The sequence below is a fragment of the Echiichthys vipera genome (assembly GCF_963691815.1).
Source record: "Echiichthys vipera genome assembly, chromosome: 1".
NCBI classification, from domain to species: Eukaryota; Metazoa; Chordata; class Actinopteri; order Perciformes; family Trachinidae; genus Echiichthys; species Echiichthys vipera.
Genome location: NC_139826.1, coordinates 16584208 through 16606464, shown reverse-complemented (window position 1 = coordinate 16606464; position 22257 = coordinate 16584208). Strand labels below are relative to the sequence as shown.

At 39.2% G+C, this 22257-nt stretch overlaps 2 protein-coding genes across 7 annotated transcripts in view; both read right to left on the bottom strand.

Annotated features, from left to right (window-relative positions):
• Positions 1–3786: 3786 nt before the first annotated feature.
• Positions 3787–15309, bottom strand: gnb5b (guanine nucleotide binding protein (G protein), beta 5b; the record flags this gene model as incomplete). The annotated part of the gene is made up of 12 exons (XM_083919806.1): positions 3787–3798; positions 4672–4838; positions 5052–5148; positions 5543–5591; positions 6734–6825; positions 7195–7338; positions 10199–10331; positions 10849–10925; positions 11583–11624; positions 11775–11911; positions 13792–13903; positions 15184–15309. The coding sequence occupies 12 exons, from the start codon at positions 15307–15309 to the stop codon at positions 3787–3789; spliced, it is 1188 nt and encodes a 395-aa protein (XP_083775932.1).
• A 1991-nt stretch (positions 15310–17300) lies between these two features.
• The window catches only part of myo5aa (myosin VAa), a 53492-nt gene continuing 48535 nt past the window's right edge, over positions 17301–22257 (bottom strand). For all 6 annotated transcript variants that reach the window (XM_083921272.1, XM_083921276.1, XM_083921275.1 and 3 more), the window contains one exon: positions 17301–21631. In XM_083921272.1, the coding sequence (XP_083777398.1) occupies positions 21479–21631 (153 nt within the window). In that variant the 3' untranslated portion in view covers positions 17301–21478. The remainder of the gene's footprint in view (positions 21632–22257) is intronic.

The window sequence follows — 22257 nt, the reverse complement described above, 5'->3', positions numbered from 1 at the left end:
AATCTACATTCAAATACAATGTTCACATATTTGTACTTTACTGGAGTATTTTCATTTTATTTGATCTTTTTATGTATTTCTATGTTACTTTATACTTCTACTCCATTACATGTCAGAGGTAATTATTGTACTTATTACTCCACTACATTTATCTGACAATTTACTTAAAACATTTACTTTTTTTACATAAAAAACAAACATGATATGTTTCTGTAACATGAGTCAGTGCTATATTAGTCATCCCAGTGGTATAAAAGGTATCTACAATTTAAATACCACTGTAATATTGTGAGAGTTGCATAATGTTAACTATCCATTGACAAACTACAACATTAATCCATTGTGATAAAAGTAGAATAATATAATAATAATAATAATATAATAATACTTTGAAAGGAGCCATTCTACATAATGAGTTATGAGTTAATTAATTAGTTAAGTAAGCTACATTTAGCTAATACTTCTATTCTTTTACTTGTATGCTTTCTCGTGGTGTCAGGTCAGTATAGTCTGCTCATACAACTCCAAAATAAATCAAAATCTAAGGAAACAACATCAAATGCAGCTTAAAGGGGATAATCAAAGTACCTAACATTAATCGATCAACAGAAGGTTAATCTGCAACTCTTTTGACAATCGATTTATTGTTGAGGTCATCTTTTAAGAAAAATTCCCCCAAAACAACAAACAATATGTAATTTCCACTGAGCCTAAGTTTGACACTCATCACTTTCCTATAGTTTTAATCCACATTAAAAAAAACCCACACAAATCCGCTAACTTGCACTCAAAAAAAACGGTAAAAGAATAAAATCCACTTTCAAAGTTATGAAGAGAAAAAGAAAGAGAGAGAAGAAACCTGTGTCGCTCCACTCTCAGATGACTGACTTCATGCAGCTGGTAAACACGTATTTTCTAGTGTATCAAAAGTAAATTAATTAAATTTTTCCCATTTTTCCCCAAACTATTCCAAATATAATATATATGGTATTTCATGTATTTCAAACCATCCAAATGCATTTTAAATGCTGGGAAACCATTGATTCGTGTATTGCATTGCTGTGAATACAAACTGTAACTGTTAATATTGTAAATATTCCTTTCAAATCTTTTCTACATAAATCAATCATCTAAATTACTGTAGCTTATGAACTTAAACTATTGTATGATAATTAATCAAACATCCTTCTGACAACAATTCAGATTCTGGGCCAACAGCTAATATTTCTGTCTTCTCGATGTAGCCAGTGGAAATACGGGCCAAGACCTTCTCATCTGAGTGGTCGCCATCGTTTATGGTCCGATTAGCAACTTGAGACGCAAGAATGGAGTTGTAGCTGAGAGATGGCATCTGCTTATAAAAGCAGATGAATAATAACTACAAACTAATGAAAAGCTAAATGCGTTGGGTTTGGCCGTTGACGGTGAATGTGTTTCACCTCTTTTGCTCTCCACACAGACTGTTTACCTGCTTGTAACCAAAGCATGCAGATCCTGTCCCTCATATCTATATCTAGATCTAGATCTAGATAGATGGAGGGAGATAGAGAGTGGGATAGAGAGAGAGGGGGGGGAGGAGAGAGAGGGAGAGAGAGAGAGAGAGAGAGAGAGCAGTAAAACATCAGATAAACAGCATTTAGGCTCCCACACAATAACTACAATTAACAGCACTTCCTTTCTATATTTTGAAACAATTTGTCATTTTCCTACGTTTGGCTTGTTACAGAGCAAGGAATGAATTGATTACTCCTGAAAATAATCAGAATGCAAACAATGGTGCAAATAATCCTAATTAGTTGCAGTCCTACTCCAGGGATAGGACACATTTCACAAGTATTGTGAGCCAGAGATGAAGCAACAAAAATATTAATCATACAGTTTTTGAAGTGGCTGATTTCTTGGTATAAATGTAAACACAAAAGGGCACAGTCCCAGCCTGAGATCATGTAAAGATATTGGTTGACTTTCATCAGATATTTTCATTCTCTTGGTTTCATTAACCACCAAACAGTCCCACTCCTCTCGCTCTCGGTGTGTGACGTCATATGTAAACTTCACACGCAGAGACCGATTCAGTGAGCACTATGAGGAAGTGAAAATTCAGAGAGTTTGTAGTCAAATTATTGGCAGCCAACGCAAATGGCCCAGGTAGTTAGGTGCACCCGGTAAAAATTTTGGGTACTTCCCCTGCATGGTAATACCCTTCTGTCCTCTCATCCACCAGTCTATTTTCTCTTCCTGCCTTTCACCAACCTCTCTCTTTACCTTGGTGTTTCCCTCTCGGTGTTTCCCACTCTGAATTCCAGAAAACCTTTTATTCAGGCTGGAGTTAAACATAAAAAATAACTGCTGTAACCTACAAACCCCCAGATGATATGTTTAATGATCATCTGAGAGGATGTGTCAGGGGATCTCAGACTCACAGGAGTAAGCTTTAAATGTTGAGGGTTTTCTCCAAAGCGAAAGTAAAAAGGATGCTGCAGCAGTTCTTATAGTAGAGACTCATAACCTCCTTAGGCAGGTCACATTTTGTTTTGGTGACTTTCACCACAGTTTAGTAATGATATAAAAACTGTTTGTGTATATTCTTAACACTCAGGGGACGTTGTGTGATAGGTTCAGTAAAGTGATGATGTGGGGACGGACGGCTGACCTTTGACTGTTGTTAAAAATAAGTAAAGACGTGTAGGATGTAGAGATCATCTGATCAAAAGCACACTGAGCTAAACAGTCTCCCTCTTAGGGGTATAAAATGACGTAAAAACTGAAGTGTTATATTGAGGTAGTTGTAACCTACATACTAACTGAACACAAGTATTTATATTTTCTTACAGAGATGAGGGGAAACCATTGGATGAAACGTAAGATGGATTTTTCTCACATCAGCACATGACAGAGATGTGTTCTTCTCCCAGGATATGCCTCCAAACAAAAACAACAGAAACACACTACTGAGGGACCTTTAATAGGAAGGGCAGCAAGACATTCATGTTACAATTGTGAAGCAGTTCCATGCCCTCTGGTGGCACTCAGTGTAACCAAAGAAGTGTTGTCAGGATATTAACATCTCTTCCTGCACAGAATCAATGAAATGCAAATGTCAGGCATTGGGATTGAATCTACGTAGAACAACCTCGGTGCGGCCCGTATTTATATTTTTGCCACTTGTATTTTGTTTTACGCAGACACTTGTCAGGACACTGGTACCTACTGGTTTGGGCGCCACCTACATATGAGGCTGCCAGAACGGAGTGAAGTGAGGCCAGAAAAGAAGCCACAAAAAAAATACTTACAATTTTCATGATCTTTTTATGATCTAAGCTGATGAGCTTTATGTATATTAAAACAAGAAAAAAACAAGTGGCTACATTAAAGTTGTCTCCCTTTTGGATAATTATGACAATATCTACGGCCACTGTAACAACAACAGCGCACAGTTTGCTCCTGGACAGGTTTGGTTCTCACAGGAAAGGTCACAGTGAACCCATCATTTACATGAAGACAATCGTTGATATAATCTATAGGTCTACATGGCAGAGGAGACACATGCGGCTCCTTACACATTTATTTCCCACTATATTAGCAAGAACAATTACATAATTATGCAATCGGTCGTCAAGCTAACAATAATAAAGATTAGGAATCCAAACTTCTGTCTCTTCAATAAAAAACACCCTAAAGTCATAACACAATGATATATTCTCATTCAGAAGAGACACTGAAGGTTTGCGTGTTCACACTCCTGCTAGTGCTGTCGTCACTGGATCACAGCTGTGATATCAGCGTTCAGGACCAAATCTGTGTGAGAGAAGAATCATATCCGTTAAAACACACATTTTCCACCATTTGCATGCACAAGTTACTCCCTCAACAACCTCAACATACAACACCCTTTTGTCTAAAAGAAAGCAAGTGTAATAAAATAAATGTATTATAATAAAATGACCACATGGTTGGCCACATTTTGGTCTCCAGATCTTGATTGAATCTCTTTTCTTTATTTAAGTTATTATTCATTTGGTACATAAATAGGGTAGTTTCCAGAGTTTAGGCTCACACTGAACATTTCTCAATATCCCGGAGGCAACGTCCAGTACATAAATCCTAAAGAAAGTAATAATAATAAAGGAGTACATTCAGAAAGATAAAATAAATACATGAATAACAAAGTAGCCCAAACTTGACATATTCAAACAATCTAAACTAAACTCACCTGCTCACCACAGCCTACGGACTATGTTACATCCTGTAATTCCCAGTTAACATTGCCACCACTTTTCCATTTATTTATTGTTGTTTTGTTTTATTCTGTTAGTGTGTTAGTTACTTGCTCTGCTCTTCATGTAAAGTGTCCTTGAGTCACTATAAAAATCCCAGCTATTATTATTATTATAAACCTAATTTATTAACAATGATCAACAGGAGCCACTCATACACTTGACTGGACAGATTTGCTGTAATCAGAACCCTTGACAAAAAAACTAAACAGATCACAATTCATATGTTAACCCAATGTTATTGAAAAAGCTAAATGTTATTATCCAAATTAACTGATTATACACAGCCTTTGCAATGTGATTTCATGCATAATAAAAAAGTTATAAACAAATAAGTAAAAATGATCCACAGTGACATGGCAAAGCCTCGTTGTGCAGGGAAACTCCTGCTCACCCGTAAGGTGTTGTCCCAGGAGGCCGAGCAGAGCGCTGTGCCATCAGGTGACATTCTGACTCTGCTGACGCGGTTCTCATGGCCAAAGAGCACAGAGAGACGAGTTCCCTTCAGAACATCCCACACGTTTATGGTGTAGTCATTATAACCAGCGAAGAGCAGGCGACCTGGGGGAGTGAGAATGAGAGAGAGAGAAATGACATGGAAGAGGGGAATTCAGAAAAAGTAGAGACAGTTCCATGACTGGTTGAAATTGTGAGACAGAAGAAATTGACAAAATGATTCCTTGAATCATAAGAAATAGCTTTATTTATGTTAAATACTGCATCACTTCCTAGAACTGTTATTTATGCTTATTATTCAATACGCAAAGTGCTTACCACTCAGAGAGAAGTCACAAGTGGAAGCACCGAATACGATGCTGTCTTTCTGGTAGACGGCCACCTCACGGTCAGCTCGCAGGTCATAGAAACGGCACTGAGGGACACCGATACACATGCAACAACACAGACACAGACAGGGCACGCAGTGGTAAGTCTACAGTAGGCATTATTAGAGTATAGCATAGCAAGAGGGACAGGGTTACTTTTTAGTTTGTTAGTGCACATCGCTGATATCTGTGTGCATTTGTTTCTGTTGTGTTATTCTGTTAGTCACCAATACACAATCAGGCAAACATCCTCCTCACTGAGTTCACTCCATCATTGATTATGATAAGACAGTGATTCAGAATGAGTCCTGACAAGTCAATTGACTTTCTACACACGCATGAGGACGTCCGTTCAACAATCTTGAACAGGACACATATCGACACGATGGGCAGCAGACACATCACAACCAACTGATAAGCAGGTCATATGACGTGACTCACTGTGGCATCGTCTGAAGCAGAAGCAAATGCATCTCCACTGGGGTAGTACCTGAACACACATGACCAAGGGGAAGAATTAGAAGAGCTGCATCGACGAGCTTCCTATATGAAACTGATGAATCAGTTTAAATAAGTGAACTGCATCACAGGGTGGAAACCTGGTCTCAGTCTTACTCTCATACAGAAGATAAACAGGTCTCCCCTAACAATAAACTTAGCTGAAACTGACTTATGTTCTGTGTTTTGGCATAATGGCCAAATAGAACTCCTTAGTTGGACCCAAACTGCGATCAAAATCTTTTTCACAAACCAAGACAACTGGAAAGCTACATTTAAAAGTTATTTTAGATCAGATTAGATGCAGATTCTATTTGTTTTTAGTATTCAAGTTTTACCAAGTTGACATGATTTACAATAAGGGCACTCTATTTGTATTTGTATTGGTATTTGTGTGTTTATTTGTTTAGAACAAGTAAAGACATAACATAGGAATAAAAAACAAAAGAAAAAATCAAAATAGTAAAACAATTAGACATTCCAAGCAATATTTACAAAGCAATGAAAATTAGAAAGCAAAATTTAACTGTCCAAGAATTTTTCTTTACAGCTCGGAATGGAGTGAGAAGAGGAATAACGTATTTAATCTCCCCCCCCTTCTCCATAAACCCTTCTTCCATATTTAATAATTAATTAATTGATTTCTCATTCATTAAAGACAAAACAATGAAATGCAGAGTGCCCTTAAAATGTCTCCTGTGATACTGAGCGAGCTTGCAGTGCAGTTTGATGATATAGGGTGGAATTATATCATTTAGGTCTCTATTCACAACAGTGTTAGTCGAAAAAAAAATCTGTGCTGATTTGTTTTTTATGTCTGATGTGTTAAAGGCACAGTCTGTGCCTCAGATGTGACTATATTATGTTTTACAGCTGATGTTTAAGGAGTAGGATTGTGTTTGTAACTGGTTCATTTATACATTGTTTGTCTTTGGACATACATGGAAGTGTGTTATATGTGTTCATTTAATATTCCTTTGTAGTGCTCGTTTGTAATCATTTGTAATATATTTATGTACTAACTTAGTAGCAGAAGTGTGACTTCAGTTTTATGTCATCTCTTTCTCATCTTCCACTCACTGAATAATAGAGACACTGTGAGACTTTAGTTCTTTATCAAAGAGCTGGACTCACTTCACACAGTTGATGTCGGACTCATGGCTCTCAAAAGACTGAATGTTCTGTCCAGAGCGCATGTCCCACACATTGCACTTCATATCAGAGCCCTGATAACACACACACACACACACACACACACACACACACACACACACACACACACACACACACACACACACACACACACACACACACACACACACACACACACACACACACACACACACACACACACACACACACACACACACACACACACACACACACACACACACACACACACACACACACACACACACACACACACACACACACACACAGAAGAAAATATTGCTGCTGTCCTGTAAAAATGCTGCTTCTTCAAAATGTCAGTGTTTCATGAAAACTCCAAAGAGGAACATCCGTTACAGGGTTTTGCCACGACCGCATGAATACCAAACTGACAAATACACAGACCCACACTATCTCTCTCTCACCCCGGAGACAAAAGTGTTTCCAGTCTCAGATGGGGCGAGGTCCAGGGACAAGACATCAGCTGTGTGACCGTGGAAACTCTGCAGCAGCTGCCCGCTCTCCACATCCCACAAGGCACATGTGCCATCACCGCTGGAGGTCAGGATCTAACAGACACATGGACAAAAGCACCCACACACATGCATACAAGAGCACAGGGACAGCACACATGTTCAACATTCATACACACATAAAACACAAAACAATCAACAATATGAAAACATGAAGCTTGATTAAAGCATTTTGGAGTTAGGGCAAGACATGTAGGTTCAGTACATTTGGTAAACGTGTAAACTTCATCTCATCATTAAATGTGTTCCTCCTTTAAAAACACTGTAGTATGATTTACTGAGTGAACTGTGAACACACACTACAGCTTAAAAACTGAGCAAACACTGGCAGCCTGTGAACCATACACAGACGGGGCAGGAGGAAGGGCCATCACAGAGGTACTTTGGTGGGTCCAGAAGGGTAAATTCAGTATTATGTTGGAAACTCAATGATAATTGGGCTAAAGGGTGAAACTAGGATTCTGGTTTAATATGGCACTTATGGTGGCCATAGAAAGAAAAAAATATAGATAGAAAAGTGACATTGAAAATTATTCTCAGTTGAGAAATTTTTAGTAAATGTAGCGTTCATGCTATAAAAAATAAAACAAAATTTAATATCTGGAGGAACTATCAGCAAGCCAAGATTCAACAAGTTATTCAGATGTGGGTCCCCTGTATATGTCACACAGCTCATCTGAGGATGTCCATCCATGGCTCGAGAATTACCTCCGCAAAAATGCACCGTATTTTTCTCTCGAGCCAATAAGAGCAGATTGGGCTTTTAGGTAGAGGGGCTTAAAGAGACAGGCGCTAAAACGCAGTGTTCCAGTGAGAGGGTGAATACAGGTATATACAGACAGTATGGTGGAAATAAAATGACTTTTTTATATTAAAGCATGTAAACATGTTCTAGTGAAAACAAAAAATAGCTGTATGAACCTCGAAATGAGCACAATATGGATCTTTAAATGCTGGTGATCTGTTCTCTCTCTATATTTGACTTCGGCTACAGGCTTTGCTTTCAGTTCCCTAACTGCGACACTTGAAACTGAGAAGCAAAACTGGAAATGACTGACTTGATGGAATGATATTAGAAGGGGAAAGTTTAGTGCCATGACATGTGATCCTTTTGACCTCACTGGTATCTTAAAAGAAATAGAAGAGCGTCATCACATCCGCTTTCTAAAGTCTGTCTAATAGCGTGGACAGGTGGAGAAATGCTGTAGTGCTCTCTTCTGTCATATCACTACATTTAATGGCACCGTGGTGGTAGCTGCTGTACTATATGTACACATACCTACAAATATAGTCATAGGGCACACACACACACACACACACACATAAATGTACATGACAAAAGCCATCACTGTGCAAAAACTCTTACTGTGCATCATGCATCCACATACAATTAAGCGCACGAAATGCCAAAATGTCAGCAATTCCTCTGATGAAAACAGATTATGGGCACTTAGAGACACATGCAGACATCAGAGATCCCTGCTGGCTGCTGGATTAGAGAGCTCCTGCTGGATGACCTCGGGCACAAAAACACACCACATCCTGCCTGCACAGAGGTAGATCCAGTTTCAACATGAAGCCACAATTACTGACACACGCACAGATGGGCACCTCACTGATCCCACAGAGAGCCTTTGCATCAGTCTGATTCTGCTCACTACCACCTGCATGCTACCATATATTACAAACTTACAGGGGGTTCATTAAATTACCCAGTGATCCCACATGTAAATGTCAGATCTTATATATCAAAACTAAGGCTGCTTGAAAATGTGGAACCAGTCTTTCAAAAAGAAGTGAGCACACTTTCTGAGCTCTCAATACAGTTCACGGCTTTGTGCTCCAAGGTCCATTTTAATGGGACAGTATAAAGGCTGTGAGCATTACAGCATGCTCCTGTGTGTGTCTTTGTGTGTGACATGGTAACTGGAAGAACACATGCATGTGCGTGTCTATGTGTTAAATGTTCTCAGGTCAGTGTGCTCCACTTTTTTCTAGATAAAGGCCACTCAGTGTCTATTAATACACCCAGAATAGAGGAGCATCACCCCTCCGTCTCTTTTCTGCCCCCTCCTCAGCTCTGCTATCCATCTCCCTGTCAGCTGTCAGTGTGCTCCTCTGTCTTCCTGAGGGCCAGAGTCGAGTGAATTATTAAAGCTCATATATCTCAGGCAGTTTCTTTCATGTTCTCCTTTTGAGTCTGTCCCCTATACCTGTACCTTATACCCTACATGACTCAATAATAATCCAAAAAATACATTATTTGAAATAAGCGTTTAAAATCTGAATATATACAGTATGTTACATTATTTTGACATTTATTTTTCATTGGCTTGTGGGTCTAGGGGTATGATTCTTACTTTGGGAGCAAAAGATCCAATCCCAGTTCAAATCTTGAACAAACCCTACTGATCACAATGCTGTGTGTTCCTTGGTAGTTAATGTTGACGGGACAGTAAGGCTCTAGTGGTGTTCACATGATGTTAATTGTTTAGCAGCTGAAGTCTGTTAATTGTACAGACGTCAGGTCAAAATGTGTAAACATTAGGAGAAGATAAACTCTGGCCTGGGTCCAGACCTTAGAAAGTCACTTCTCTGAGTTATTAAAAACTGCAGCACTGTGACTAGCAGTCAGAAGCTGTGTCATCTCATGACAGACCCCCAGCTAGACCAAACCCTTCCAACATAACTCTCAGATTCAAATCAATGGTATTTCTTTTCTACAAATCTCACAAATACAAATTAAACATGCACCTTCTCAGAATGTATTAAGAATCCATGTTTTTTTCAGTCCAAGTGGAAAAATGCATGTTATCAATTATAATTAATTACAAAAGTTTCATCTATAAATTGCTCTTACTTCCAGTTTCTCACAAGCCTCTGAACTGGTGCTCACCTGCATGTCGGAGCTGGTGAAGGTGCATCCTGATACATAGTTGGTGTGCATGGCAACAGACTTCTTCTTCGCATTCAAGTTCTCGTTTTTGTCCAGTGAGAGAGGGAACACTGAGCATTTGTTATCCAATCCGCTTTCGAAGGAGATAAAAACATCAGAGGTCAGAATAATGACCATTTAAGATGACGACAATTATTTTCCAGGATATAGTGTATTAGATATAGCATGATTGAGCCAGGATGACAGAGAAAATATGACATATTAGGAAACAACATTTCCTCCACTATGAGTCAGATGCATTATATCAAATAATATTTCCAGTAGGTTTTGATTTAGTGTCACTGAGCAACAGCAGTAGCTCACCTGCTAACCCTAACCCTAACACATTCAAAGACAACTGAAGCACCCATTTAATGCAAAATTACATTATTTTATACTGTTGTTCCACATGAGTGTGAAGTTACTGAAAAGCTACACTTGAGTACAATGACATCTACTTGTATATATATATATATATTTGTTTTTTCTTTGTATTGAAACAAATCCAAATATATTTTTCCACTTAACAGTTTTTTTTTGGTTGATTTTTGATTATTGGAAAGCGTAGCAGTTTATTAATCTAACCAAAAAAAGAATTTATCTGCACTCACCCACATGCCACAGCGCAACCTGAGGGAGCATAAGCACAGGCCATAACCCATGTACACGGCAGGGAGACCCCATGTTCCTGTAACACACATACACACACACACACACACACATACACGCAAAAGGAAGAAAAAAACATGGATGTATGCATAATTTTTTATTGGTAAGAAAATACATTATAATTTAATAAGCATAAACTATTTTTTTTTACACACAGACACGCACGCACACACACACGCGCACACACGCACACACACACACACACACACACACACACACACACACACACACACACACACACACACACACACACACACACACACACACACACACACACACACACACACCCACACACACACACACACACACACACACGCACAGCTGCAGTAGACCTGTATTAATAGGGATTATGTTCAGTATGTTATGTCTGCTCCATCAAGAGGCATGAATCCTTTCTGTCATCTAAGTGCACTCAGACACACACGCACGCACACACACGCAGGCACACGCATACACACACACACACACACACACACACACACACACAATCATTACAGGGGACAGATGGGTAGATAATCTTTGCGCCCCCTCTCTCAGAGGAGTGTGTATGGCAGCAGAGTATTCTTCAAATGAATCTTAAGCTTTTGATATCAAGCCCCTTACTTCATGGTAACTATTATTCAAATGAATTCACACATTCTCTTGCATACGCACAAAAGCACCACACAGACCTCACCTTATTAAGAGTAAATCCATCCCAGATGATCACTTTGCCATCCTAGATCAGACACAAAATTTGCAATACATAAAAAAAGAAGTCCATATACTGTATGGTTACATAGCATCAAATTAACACCGCCCTTAGATAATATTGTAATACTGCACCATAATTCTCTTCATATACATCTGTATGTGTGTGCATGTGTACCTGTGAAGAGCTGACTAGACGACGTTTGTCTTTACACCAGTCCATACACAGCACCTTGTTCCCATGACCCTTCAGCAAACGTCTGGTCTTTATGGAGAGAGCACCCAACACCTCAATCTTCTCCGCCACCTGGTTTACTGAGGTATACACACGCACACACACAATTCAGTTTCAGTGTGGGGTTTATGAGAACTGGTCTTCAGTTGTGGTAGAACCACTCAGCTCCTTTATTTAAGTCAAAGTAGGAATAATTCAAAAAATACTCCATTACAAGTAAAGGTGCTTCATTCAAAAGCTTACTAACGTAGCAGTAATGAAATATTATCAGCAAAATGTACTTAAAGTATCAAAAGTAAAAGTACTTACAATGCAGCAGAAAAATGCCCATTTATGTTATTATGTAACAATTTGTTGGATTTTTATTAGACACGCTTAAACATGTGTAAGTAGCATTTATTATTTCTCGCTAGTCAAGTTGGAAATGATTTAAACTATTATATATAGGCCTAACATTGGGCAGGTTCATCTTTAACAATTCAACATATTTGATAGGCTTTGTATGTAAAAATTAAAGCAAAAGTACTAGAAACTTTAGTTGTCAGGACAATATTTCACTCTGAAATGCAGTAGCGTGGAAGTATAAAGTATCAGAGAATGGAAATTCTCAGCCTAAAGTAACAAGTAACCAGTGCAGTACAGTAGCCCTACTTGAGTATATATATATATATATATATATATATATTGAGTATATGTACTTAGTTAGACATCTCACCACTGACTGGAGACAGTACGATCGACTCACAGAGGACATGCACAAACAGGGGCAGGCTTTACCTTTAGGCAAGGCCGACAACTGCCGTGGGGCCCAAACAGCTATGTATTTATTATTATTTAAAAATTTGAATTATGTTACTATTCAATTTCAACGTACTCCAAAAATAACTCACAAAAGGTCCCAAAGCACTTAAAAATTAAACGGCTCTAGCGCATCAGAGGGAAATACTGCAGGCTGCTACTTTATTTACTGACAGTTAAGGTTACGGTTTTACTCATAATGGCCTGAGTCATAATATGAAACGGGTGCCACATCTTGCAATCTTCCTCATATAAGAACACACCTCTTTTTTAAAAATCCACTACATGAATGACAATGTTAATCCTCCAGGAAAACATATTCTCCTACCTACAGGCATAAGATCCTTATATTAGCCCTTTTAGGCAGACATGGGAGACATCCCTGTCAAAGACAATATGTACACCACTTGTGTAGTAATATATAAAATCAACTTTAAAAATCTAATGTTTTCCCACTAGTAGAATGTCTTTTCCTGGCAACCAAGGATAGAAAGTATGCAATCTAATATTTTAAAAAATATGAAATGTGAATTTGATTTGTCAATGGAAAAAAAAAAATATATATATTTGTTTTTATTCAAATCAGAATTTCAAGTTAAAGCTGTATTAATTTGATCAGTCATTAAAACAATAACATTATTCCACATTCATTTATGAAACATTTCACTTCATACTTCACTTCACATCTTTTTTTAACAGAATGACCCTGTGACGGGGTGGTCCATTACTACTGTACAGTATTATTATTATTATTATTGGTGTTGTTGTTGTTGTTGTTGTTGTTATTATTATTATTATATATGAGTATTATTATTATAAGTATTATTATTATAAGTGAAAACTCCACCTTATACATGTAAGTACGTTGTGCTGATAATGCCTCTGCTTTACTCTTTACGCCAACACCTGAACCCAGGACATTAACTGAATTAGTTTCCAACAATAAGAAAAAGAGGTTTTGAATACTTCTAACACTGCCGATACCAACATTCCCAGTTACAGAAAGGCTGAAAAGTGAAGCAAGGAGGCGTCTGTCTGAAGCCCCCACGTCACTAAATGTGTGCACAATCTCACCACCATTACTAAACAAATAAACAAGTAAACAAGTACCAACTAAAGAGCCCCGCAGTGACCTGACTGATGCCCGCTCCAGGACACTTACGCTCGATGTCGCTCAGCTTCTTCCGCTCCTCCTCCAGCTTCTTCTTCAGACTGTCGCTCTCCCTCTTCAGTGTGGCCACGGTTTCCCCTCCTTGGAGCCCCGTGCAAGCCATCTTTGAGAGGAAAACAACAACAACAACGACAACACACTCAGGAGGGAGCGGAAAGGGACGAGAAACTCGAGAGAAACACGGGAGAAACGGGGGGTTGACTGTAGTTTGGCGGTTGGTTGAGATGGTCCCCGTGCGCGACAGTGATGCTGCGCCGCGCGTCTCACAGCTCGTGCTCTTTCAGCCCCCACCTCCATCCTCCACCCTCCACCCTCCACCCTCCACTTTCATTTCATTGAACAGACCCCCACACAGGAATTTAGACACGCTGGTGCAGCTTTTCCCCATAACAAACAAACAAACAAACAAACAAACAAACAAACAAACAAACAAACAAACAAACGTCTCATTGTTGAGCTTCTCATCGCACAAGTTACACCCTGAGTTCTGCTACAGCTGCTTCAGTAATCGCACTTAGGTTACATTACTTAACACACACTAAAGTCGTGATACTGTTTCTGTTGTGCAACTCATTAGAGTATTTAAACGTGATTTATATTATTTAAAAGTGTTAAAAGTGTTACACCTTAGTATTGATATTGCAGCAGTTGCTCTTCTCTGCAAGTTAATGTTTAAATAACAATATTTGGCCTGAAATTAAAACTACACATGCCAATAAAAATGTTGAACCAAGAACTCTGAAATAATCCCTTCTCCCCAAACACATCTAAGCACACATCCATTAAATGAAATCTCAAAGGCATGTGATGGAGATGGAGAGGACACATTGTAAAATAGGAAGGTTTATCCGCTCCAGATAATAAAGAGTTTTAATCACAATTACTATTTTACTCTACTTTTATTATAGCCTACTCCTCCTCCTCTTCTTCTTCTTTTGCTGAAATAGTTTATTTGTCTATGATAGTTACTTGTGTCATAAAGAGGCACAGGAGGGGGCTGTGACATGACACTCGCCACTGTGTGTGTGTATGTGTGTGTGTGTGTGTGTTTAACTACATTAATACAGTTGCATGTCAAAGAGTGCGGCTGAGTGGTCCTCAGTTAAACAGATGTTGCACAGAGTGTTAGTGTGATCCACATAAACATTAAGAGCTGGGGACACTTGTGACTTCTGGGCCTTGATTGAAACATTGTGCTGACTGTAATGACTATGTATGGATTCAGCCTCTCTTTTTGTGCATTTTTTACAGTAGATACGTTGTTGGATCCACATTGCATCCACTCAAATTGAACGTACACAGCAGCAGCTTTCTGCAAACTTTGCCACAGTTTTTGCGTTGAAATGATGTGGCAGATGTTTAGTGATGAAAAGTAAAACTTACCACTTCCACACAGAAGGAGCAGTAGTTGATGGCCTCGGTCTTAATGTAGATGTTCATAAGAGGACTTGCTTTCCCACAGTTGTCGCAGGGGCCAAAAGTGGCCGCCACGAAGGTCTGGTCGCACATGGCTGCAGTTGATCACCAGCACGCCCTGTGGAAAACACAAACACACACATAAAGATTTATTCAATCAGCTAGACTAAAGGTTTCTTGAGGCTCTTTTGATTTATGTGTCAGGTTGTGACCACTTGGGCTTTTTCTGTGTGTGTGTGTGTGTGTGTGTGTGTGTGTGTGTGTGTGTGTGTGTGTGTGTGTGTGTGTGTGTGTGTGTGTGTGTGTGTGTGTGTGTGTGTGTGTGTGTGTGTGTGTGTGTGCGGGCTCGCAGATAAGAAGTTGGTAATCTACTCCAGCCTGATCCTTCTGAGCTCCACAGGAAAGCCGTGCAGCACAGCTATTCTGGGAACAGTTCCAGTATACTCAGAGTATAACACAGTACAAGTTACAACTGTACATGACCTTTTTAACATCACAAATCCAATACTGTATATCTTGTAAAACACAATATCTTCATAAGGTACTTTACTTTTTACATTACATTGTGTAGCAAACTTACATTTTCAGAAAACTACCACCTTGTTAAGAGATCGAAGCTCATTATCATTGAATGTTCAGTCAGCTAATACTAGTATTACACAGTCGAGCGTAGAATAAAAGGAGTTATATTAACCATTCAAACCCAAACTGAGCTGGGCTGGCATTATGTTCACACGTACACAACATAGAGGACTCAACTGTCAATGCTCCAAACTCAACTCATAAGTGAACTCGACACTTGGGCTGCCGCAGTTTCCATCAACCATCCAACCATCATGTTTGTTTTGTAGAAAATGTAACTTACCACTGCAGAAACTGAAAAGATTTAGCGTTTTCAAACTCCATTCAGGCTGGTTTGCCACAAGTTATAAACTCTCTACTCGCGACGTAATTTTCACACAATGTAAACAAAAAACACACCAATGCCACTTTGCATTATTGCCACAAATAGCAGCTATTTCACTGTTGAAATCTTACCTCACAAGAGAATGTAACAGCAGGTATTTGTCCCTGGTGAACGAAGTTGAGTTTGTCCAGTGAAGAGGATTGCCAGTGAGCGAACAGTAAGCTTCTTAGTGAAGTGTTTAAGCTGTGACTCTGCTCTGCTCTGCACGTCCCTGCAGCATTACTGTACCTGCGGGGCCTGGAGTTACAGGATACATTAGAGATGTAATATTTTAAAAATCCCTTGAACTGCATGATGTAACATTATTGCATCGTCTCCTTGTAGTATAATAGATTACTTTGTGAAATTTGAATATAAAACTTGACTTTCATCTGTGTTATAAGATGACCATGACATTTTTTTCACCTTTTTGTACAATGTTGTATGTTTGTTGTAATCAGTTCTGTGTAATCCCATCAAATCATCTATTACATCTAGTTATCTGCGGTCTTTGGGTCTTGGGAGGTCACTGAATGAGCAAAGATCAACATGCATCTCCAATACAGATCAATACTGCTACTCATTTTTTTTTTTCATGACTGAAATAATCAAATCTTCCCAAAAAGGGTTTGACAAGACTCAAAAAGGTCCCATATAGTGTAAAGTATGATTTCCATGTCTTTTTTGATTATACAGCAGGCCGAGGTGCTGTAAAAACACTGTGAAAGTATCAAAAGACTCAATCCACACAGAAATGAACACAGTCTGTATTCAGAAACCGTGCCTTTATAACGAGCTGCTACAGTCGTTCCCCCGATTGCAATGACGGTGCAGAGAAGCCGAGAGCAGCTGTGCAAGACCTGGAAACACTGACCAAACACAGCAGACTGGGCTTTTTCTGGAGGGGGGCTTAAAGAGACAGGCGCTAAAGCAGAGCGTCTCAGACAGAAAAATAATGTGTTTTTTGAACTAGAAGCATGTAAACATGTTCTAGTAGAAACCCCAAATAAGAGTAAGAACCTGAAAATGAGCACAGTATGGGGACTTTAAGAATAAGAAAAAAAACTCTCCCCGAGACAATCCAACAGTGCTGTATTCTTTTATTTTACTTTTACAGATTTGACAATTTATTCCAAGTTTCTTAGTTTCTTAACGGTGAACACATTCACTAAGCACAGCTACCAGAAACTACAAACAGTCCAGTTTGTCAAATGTACACATGGGTCAGAGAGGAAACGTTTGGTACTGGTGTCAGCATGTTCGCGCCAGTAACCACGACAGCCGGGGTGATGATATATGTTCTGTTTTAAACAAGTTTTTAAAATGGCACAATCAACACTAGTGCTGAGAAGAACAATGGTCATTTATATTGTCTACGTCGTATCGTACAACCACAACTCCCCTTTAATGTAGAAACACAGAGTGAAGGAATGACACTTTCTCCTGTTTGAGAGCCAAAGAAAAGCCCAGGGGAAGAAGATGCCGCAGCTCTGCTCAACAATACGAACCAGTGAATGAACATGTTTTTTTTTTTTCTCCTCTGAAACTAGGCCAGCCTTCCCACTCTGCACTCTCAATACATCCGTGCACAAGGATAGTCTGACCCAATCTGAGAAGGCTGGTGCTGCATCCACGACATTCACAAGAGTGTGTCTTCTTAGCTTCGGCTTGAATTAATTGATAGTTTGGATTAAAACAGCAAGAAAAAAAAAAGTTTGATTAAGAATGAAAGTAGAGTGCTCGCTCGCACAGGGAATGTAGTAGAGGAAGCTTAATGGGCCGCAGTTCAGTAGAAAGGTGGTGGGAGTTGAAACAAAACGTCTCTTTTTACAGTCCTTACACATCTGTCATTTATCTGACTTCCTCAGCAATGTCTAAAAAGTGCATTTGGACTTATGGCTAAACAGTGCAATCCATCTGTGACACCATTAGGACATTAGGAAACCTTATTAAAATAAAAAAATGATCACATTGAACAATTTAAATTCATTTTAAAGTGGAAACAAACTGCACTGACAAAAAAGACCAACGCCACAATGTTGATCATGTGTTTAAGTCATTCAAGATAAGGCTTGTCCAACAATGTGCATCTAAAATCATGACACGCTTCATTAACAATTTGAAACATTCATATGGTTAATTAATTCCTTCAGTTACCGTCTTCCCCACCACAGATATGTACTCTTCACACACACTATACTTCACCTATTAATCCAAACGATATAACAAAATGCAGATTGATAACATGCGGTCCCGACATGAGAGCATATGGATATCAAATTATCATCAGATACAAATGCAACACAAAACAACTTCACATAATAACTTCTTGTTACTCCACTTACCAATGTGTTGTGTCTGTAGCATGTTTTTGTCAGAGTGAGCTTAGTATGGCATTAAAGGAGCTACTTCACTTGTTAAAATATCTTTATTTCTAAAAAAACGTACCGTTTCTTGTGACGGCAACTTCACTGACATTTCCCCGGCTCTAAGTACTGCAAAAAACTTTTTGAGCTACGCTTCCTTGGTTGGTTTTAAATAAATTACAAGCGGAGATTCTGAGTCCAGTTTTGGTGACCATTCACATCTCCTTTATATGTAAACACCTTAAAGGAATACTTCACCCCCAGAATGATCATTTGTGGATCGATTACTCAGAGTTCACCACGTTTTTCTCGCATGCCTCCACAGCGAATGGAGCATCCAAAAAGTGAGAGAAGTCTTGATACATTGAGGTTCGTGTTTAACTACAGCAAAACTATATCAAAATATCTATTCACAAACTCATGCAGTAGAATCAAAGTCTCTTTTATCCAATCGATATTTACCCAAAACATGATTGTCTGTGAGACTGAAAAAGTTTCAGTAGGTTTTAGGGAAGATGTTTTGATATGGTTTTTGCCGTTGTTAAATGTGGACAGCTATTACTTCAATGCATCAAGAATGACCTTTGTTTTTAGATTCTTCATTCACTGTGGAGGCACGTGAATTCAAGGTAACCCTCAGTGAGTAACTGACATACAAATGGTCATTTCCTTTAATAAAAAGAAAACATTCTATCAAAGTGAAAAAGGGCAAAGTCATTAGGCAAAAAGAAGGTTCACATGAGGGCAACAGGCAAATGTGGTTGACTGTCAATACTAATGGCACAGCAGAAAGTAAATGGGCAAAAGTGCTCAACATGAGGCAGCAGGGGAAATGTGAAGGCAGACAAAGGACTTTCTTTGAATTGACACGGGCAGATTCCCTGACACTGAACAACTCTCAGCTACGCCGAAGTTTCTCTGTACAGACAGCAGAAAAACAACAGTACCATGCGGGTTCATTTCTGGTAACTGGCGATGCTGGTAAAGCCAAGCCCATTCAGGTTAGATGAGGGCAGCAACAATGGTGCATGCTGTACAGTTTTTATACCACACTGTAGCTTTACTAACTGAGTAATGGCTGTGGTGCGATATCACCCTCAGCCTCTAAAAGCAAGTGCCAAATACTGTATGTCTGTATATCGGTGCACCAAGCAGAAGGGACAAAATATGTAGCCCAAGAACTTAACCCTGTGCGATAATAGAGATCAAATGAAATAAGAAAGTTCCACTTATTCATTTGTTTTTGGTATTGAAAGGCCCATGTTGTGCTTTCTTGGCCACTAAACAGGAAGGCATAGGGTTTGACACGTAGGAGAGTATGGGAATAAAGCAGAAAACATTGTTGGACTGATTTGAGACAACCTCTCCAAGAGAAAACCTTTTGGTCTTTTCATTATGCTCAGTGATACATGGCTTCACAATATACATTTACTTTGATACTTAAGAAAAATGACAATACTGAAATAAATAGTTCCATGTTGATGATAGCGAAACAGCTTCGAAGCTCTGACTAGAGCCGTGACCAGAGAAAACAAGTGGAGCGGGGAAACTCCCGGTGATACAGCAGTAAGCAGAGTGTGTGAGTAAATATGTTTGTGCCAGTGTTTTCTGTGATGCCCAGCTCTGGTCACAGCTGTAAACAGTACAGATTGTGGCAGGTCAAACCCTCGTCAGAGTTTCAACCTCGTACCTTCTAAATCTCTCCTCTGTTAGAACCCGATCTACACTTCATCAGCCAGAAATGCAGGATAAACATGATAAGGCGACATCTCTTAGTTAAGACGTGACCTAACAAATAATCATGTGTGCCGGCACTCTTTAAACTACACTACATTATTTACCTGATATCGACATAAATAGCCTTCAATGGATCTAAAACAAAACTGTTCATCTTGGGAAACGATGGTCCCAGCCTTCATATATAAGACGTGTTTTTGCTCCTGATCTAAAAAAATAGGAGGGAGGGGACAACGATAAATGCAATAAATAAAATACATGATATATATTATTCATATTTATATATGTATAAATAATATAGTACAGACGATGAGTTTTGTCTTGTCTTGACTGTGTTCAGAGAGTAAAATGACAACATACAGAATGAAGCCTGGTCCAAGTTACCTTAACATGGGGTGGAGAGAGCTAACTTTAGCTGGTTTCCTACTGGGACTCACAATTCACTTTGCCTATTATACAGAGACCAAACATACCGAGCTAGACTACAACTTATCAAGTTGTTCCTCTTTGTGAGGTCTCGACAACACCTTATGGGGCCTGCTCCCGTCTATTGGTATGTATTCTCATCGGAGAACGAGAGGATGACGAGAAAAGCGATCTTAACAGGTAGTTGAAACACAAGGAGGAGGGAGCTGGGGTAACCAGGGTCACGACGGCTAGGACAGACCCAGGTGACAATGGAGAGTGAGTACTGGAGGCATTGATCTGGTCCTGTGGTTTGTCTAAGAGGCAGGCGTTTTTTTTTACAAGCAGTGGACGGATGAGGGCTTTTTTTAAAGCTGCGACCGCAGCTGTCGCGTGCATCTGTAAGAGAAGGAGCATGTGATTGTAGGCGTGCACATGTATGTTCAGAAGATGTAAGTATTGTACAGATGCACGGTGAAAGTTCAGCATGTGTTGGGAGTCGTGTGTGTTTAATTTAGTGTGTGTCAGCGTGTGTCAAACCAGGGATTTCTTAAAACCATGTTTTGAATTAGAAGCTCTTTGAGACTTTTTAGTAAATTTTTTGGACATAATTGCTTGAATTGCGTTAATACAAATACTTATTTTTGAGTGTTGGTGACAATGTTTTTTTTAAATTTTATTTCTCATGTGATGGTTGTGTCGTAGAAAGTCTTTTTGGGCCAGTGAGTTTAATGGGACTTATGATTATAACTGTGGCCACTACATCAAAATGGCCGCAGGACTCAGATCCGTCTTGCGAGAGCTCTGTTTAGACACGGGTGAGGAACGCCAGGTTGAGCGAGCCGGGGATCTGGATGGTTTCCAGGGCAAGGGAGGAAGGGTTGAACGGGAAAGTGACCGGGTAAATCATCTTGGTGTCCATCAACAACTGGGGACTCTCACAACGGTCTCGTAAACGAGTCTGAATGGAAAAAGAAAGAGAGCAAATGAGATGAAAATAGTTAACATGCAGTCAACATTCATTTGCAGTAACAAAAGAGCAAATTTCAAAACGTTTATACCTAAAAAAAAAGGTTTCAGTTAATGGGAGGACTGTAACACTGTTTCTGCTTGGTATTTCTGGTAGATTTTCCCACCAGTTTTTATTCTTATCATTTAAAAAGGTCCCGTATTATGTTGACTTCCAGGTTCATATTTTTATTTTGGTTTTCACCTTGCTTAAATGTTCAGAAAACACATTGCTTTTCCAGGTCTCCTGCATCAATGCACTCTTACTACAGCCAGGGAATGGTTGTAACAGCACGGTAGTGGCACTTTCTACCTTTATCTTAGTATAGTTGTGACATCACAAGCGTAAAGAAGGCCCTACGGCTTATTTAAAAGCACAGTTTCTGAATACAGGATATGTTCATTCCTCCGTGAAATGGGCATGTTGCTACTTTCCCTGTATTTTCATAGCACACTGATAGGCTTTAAAATAAAGAAAGACAGGGAAATCTCAGATTTTACAACATGAGACCTTTAAGTTACAATGTTCAGAAGCTTAATATTCACTCTAATGGAATAAACTGTTGTTTGGAAACTTGT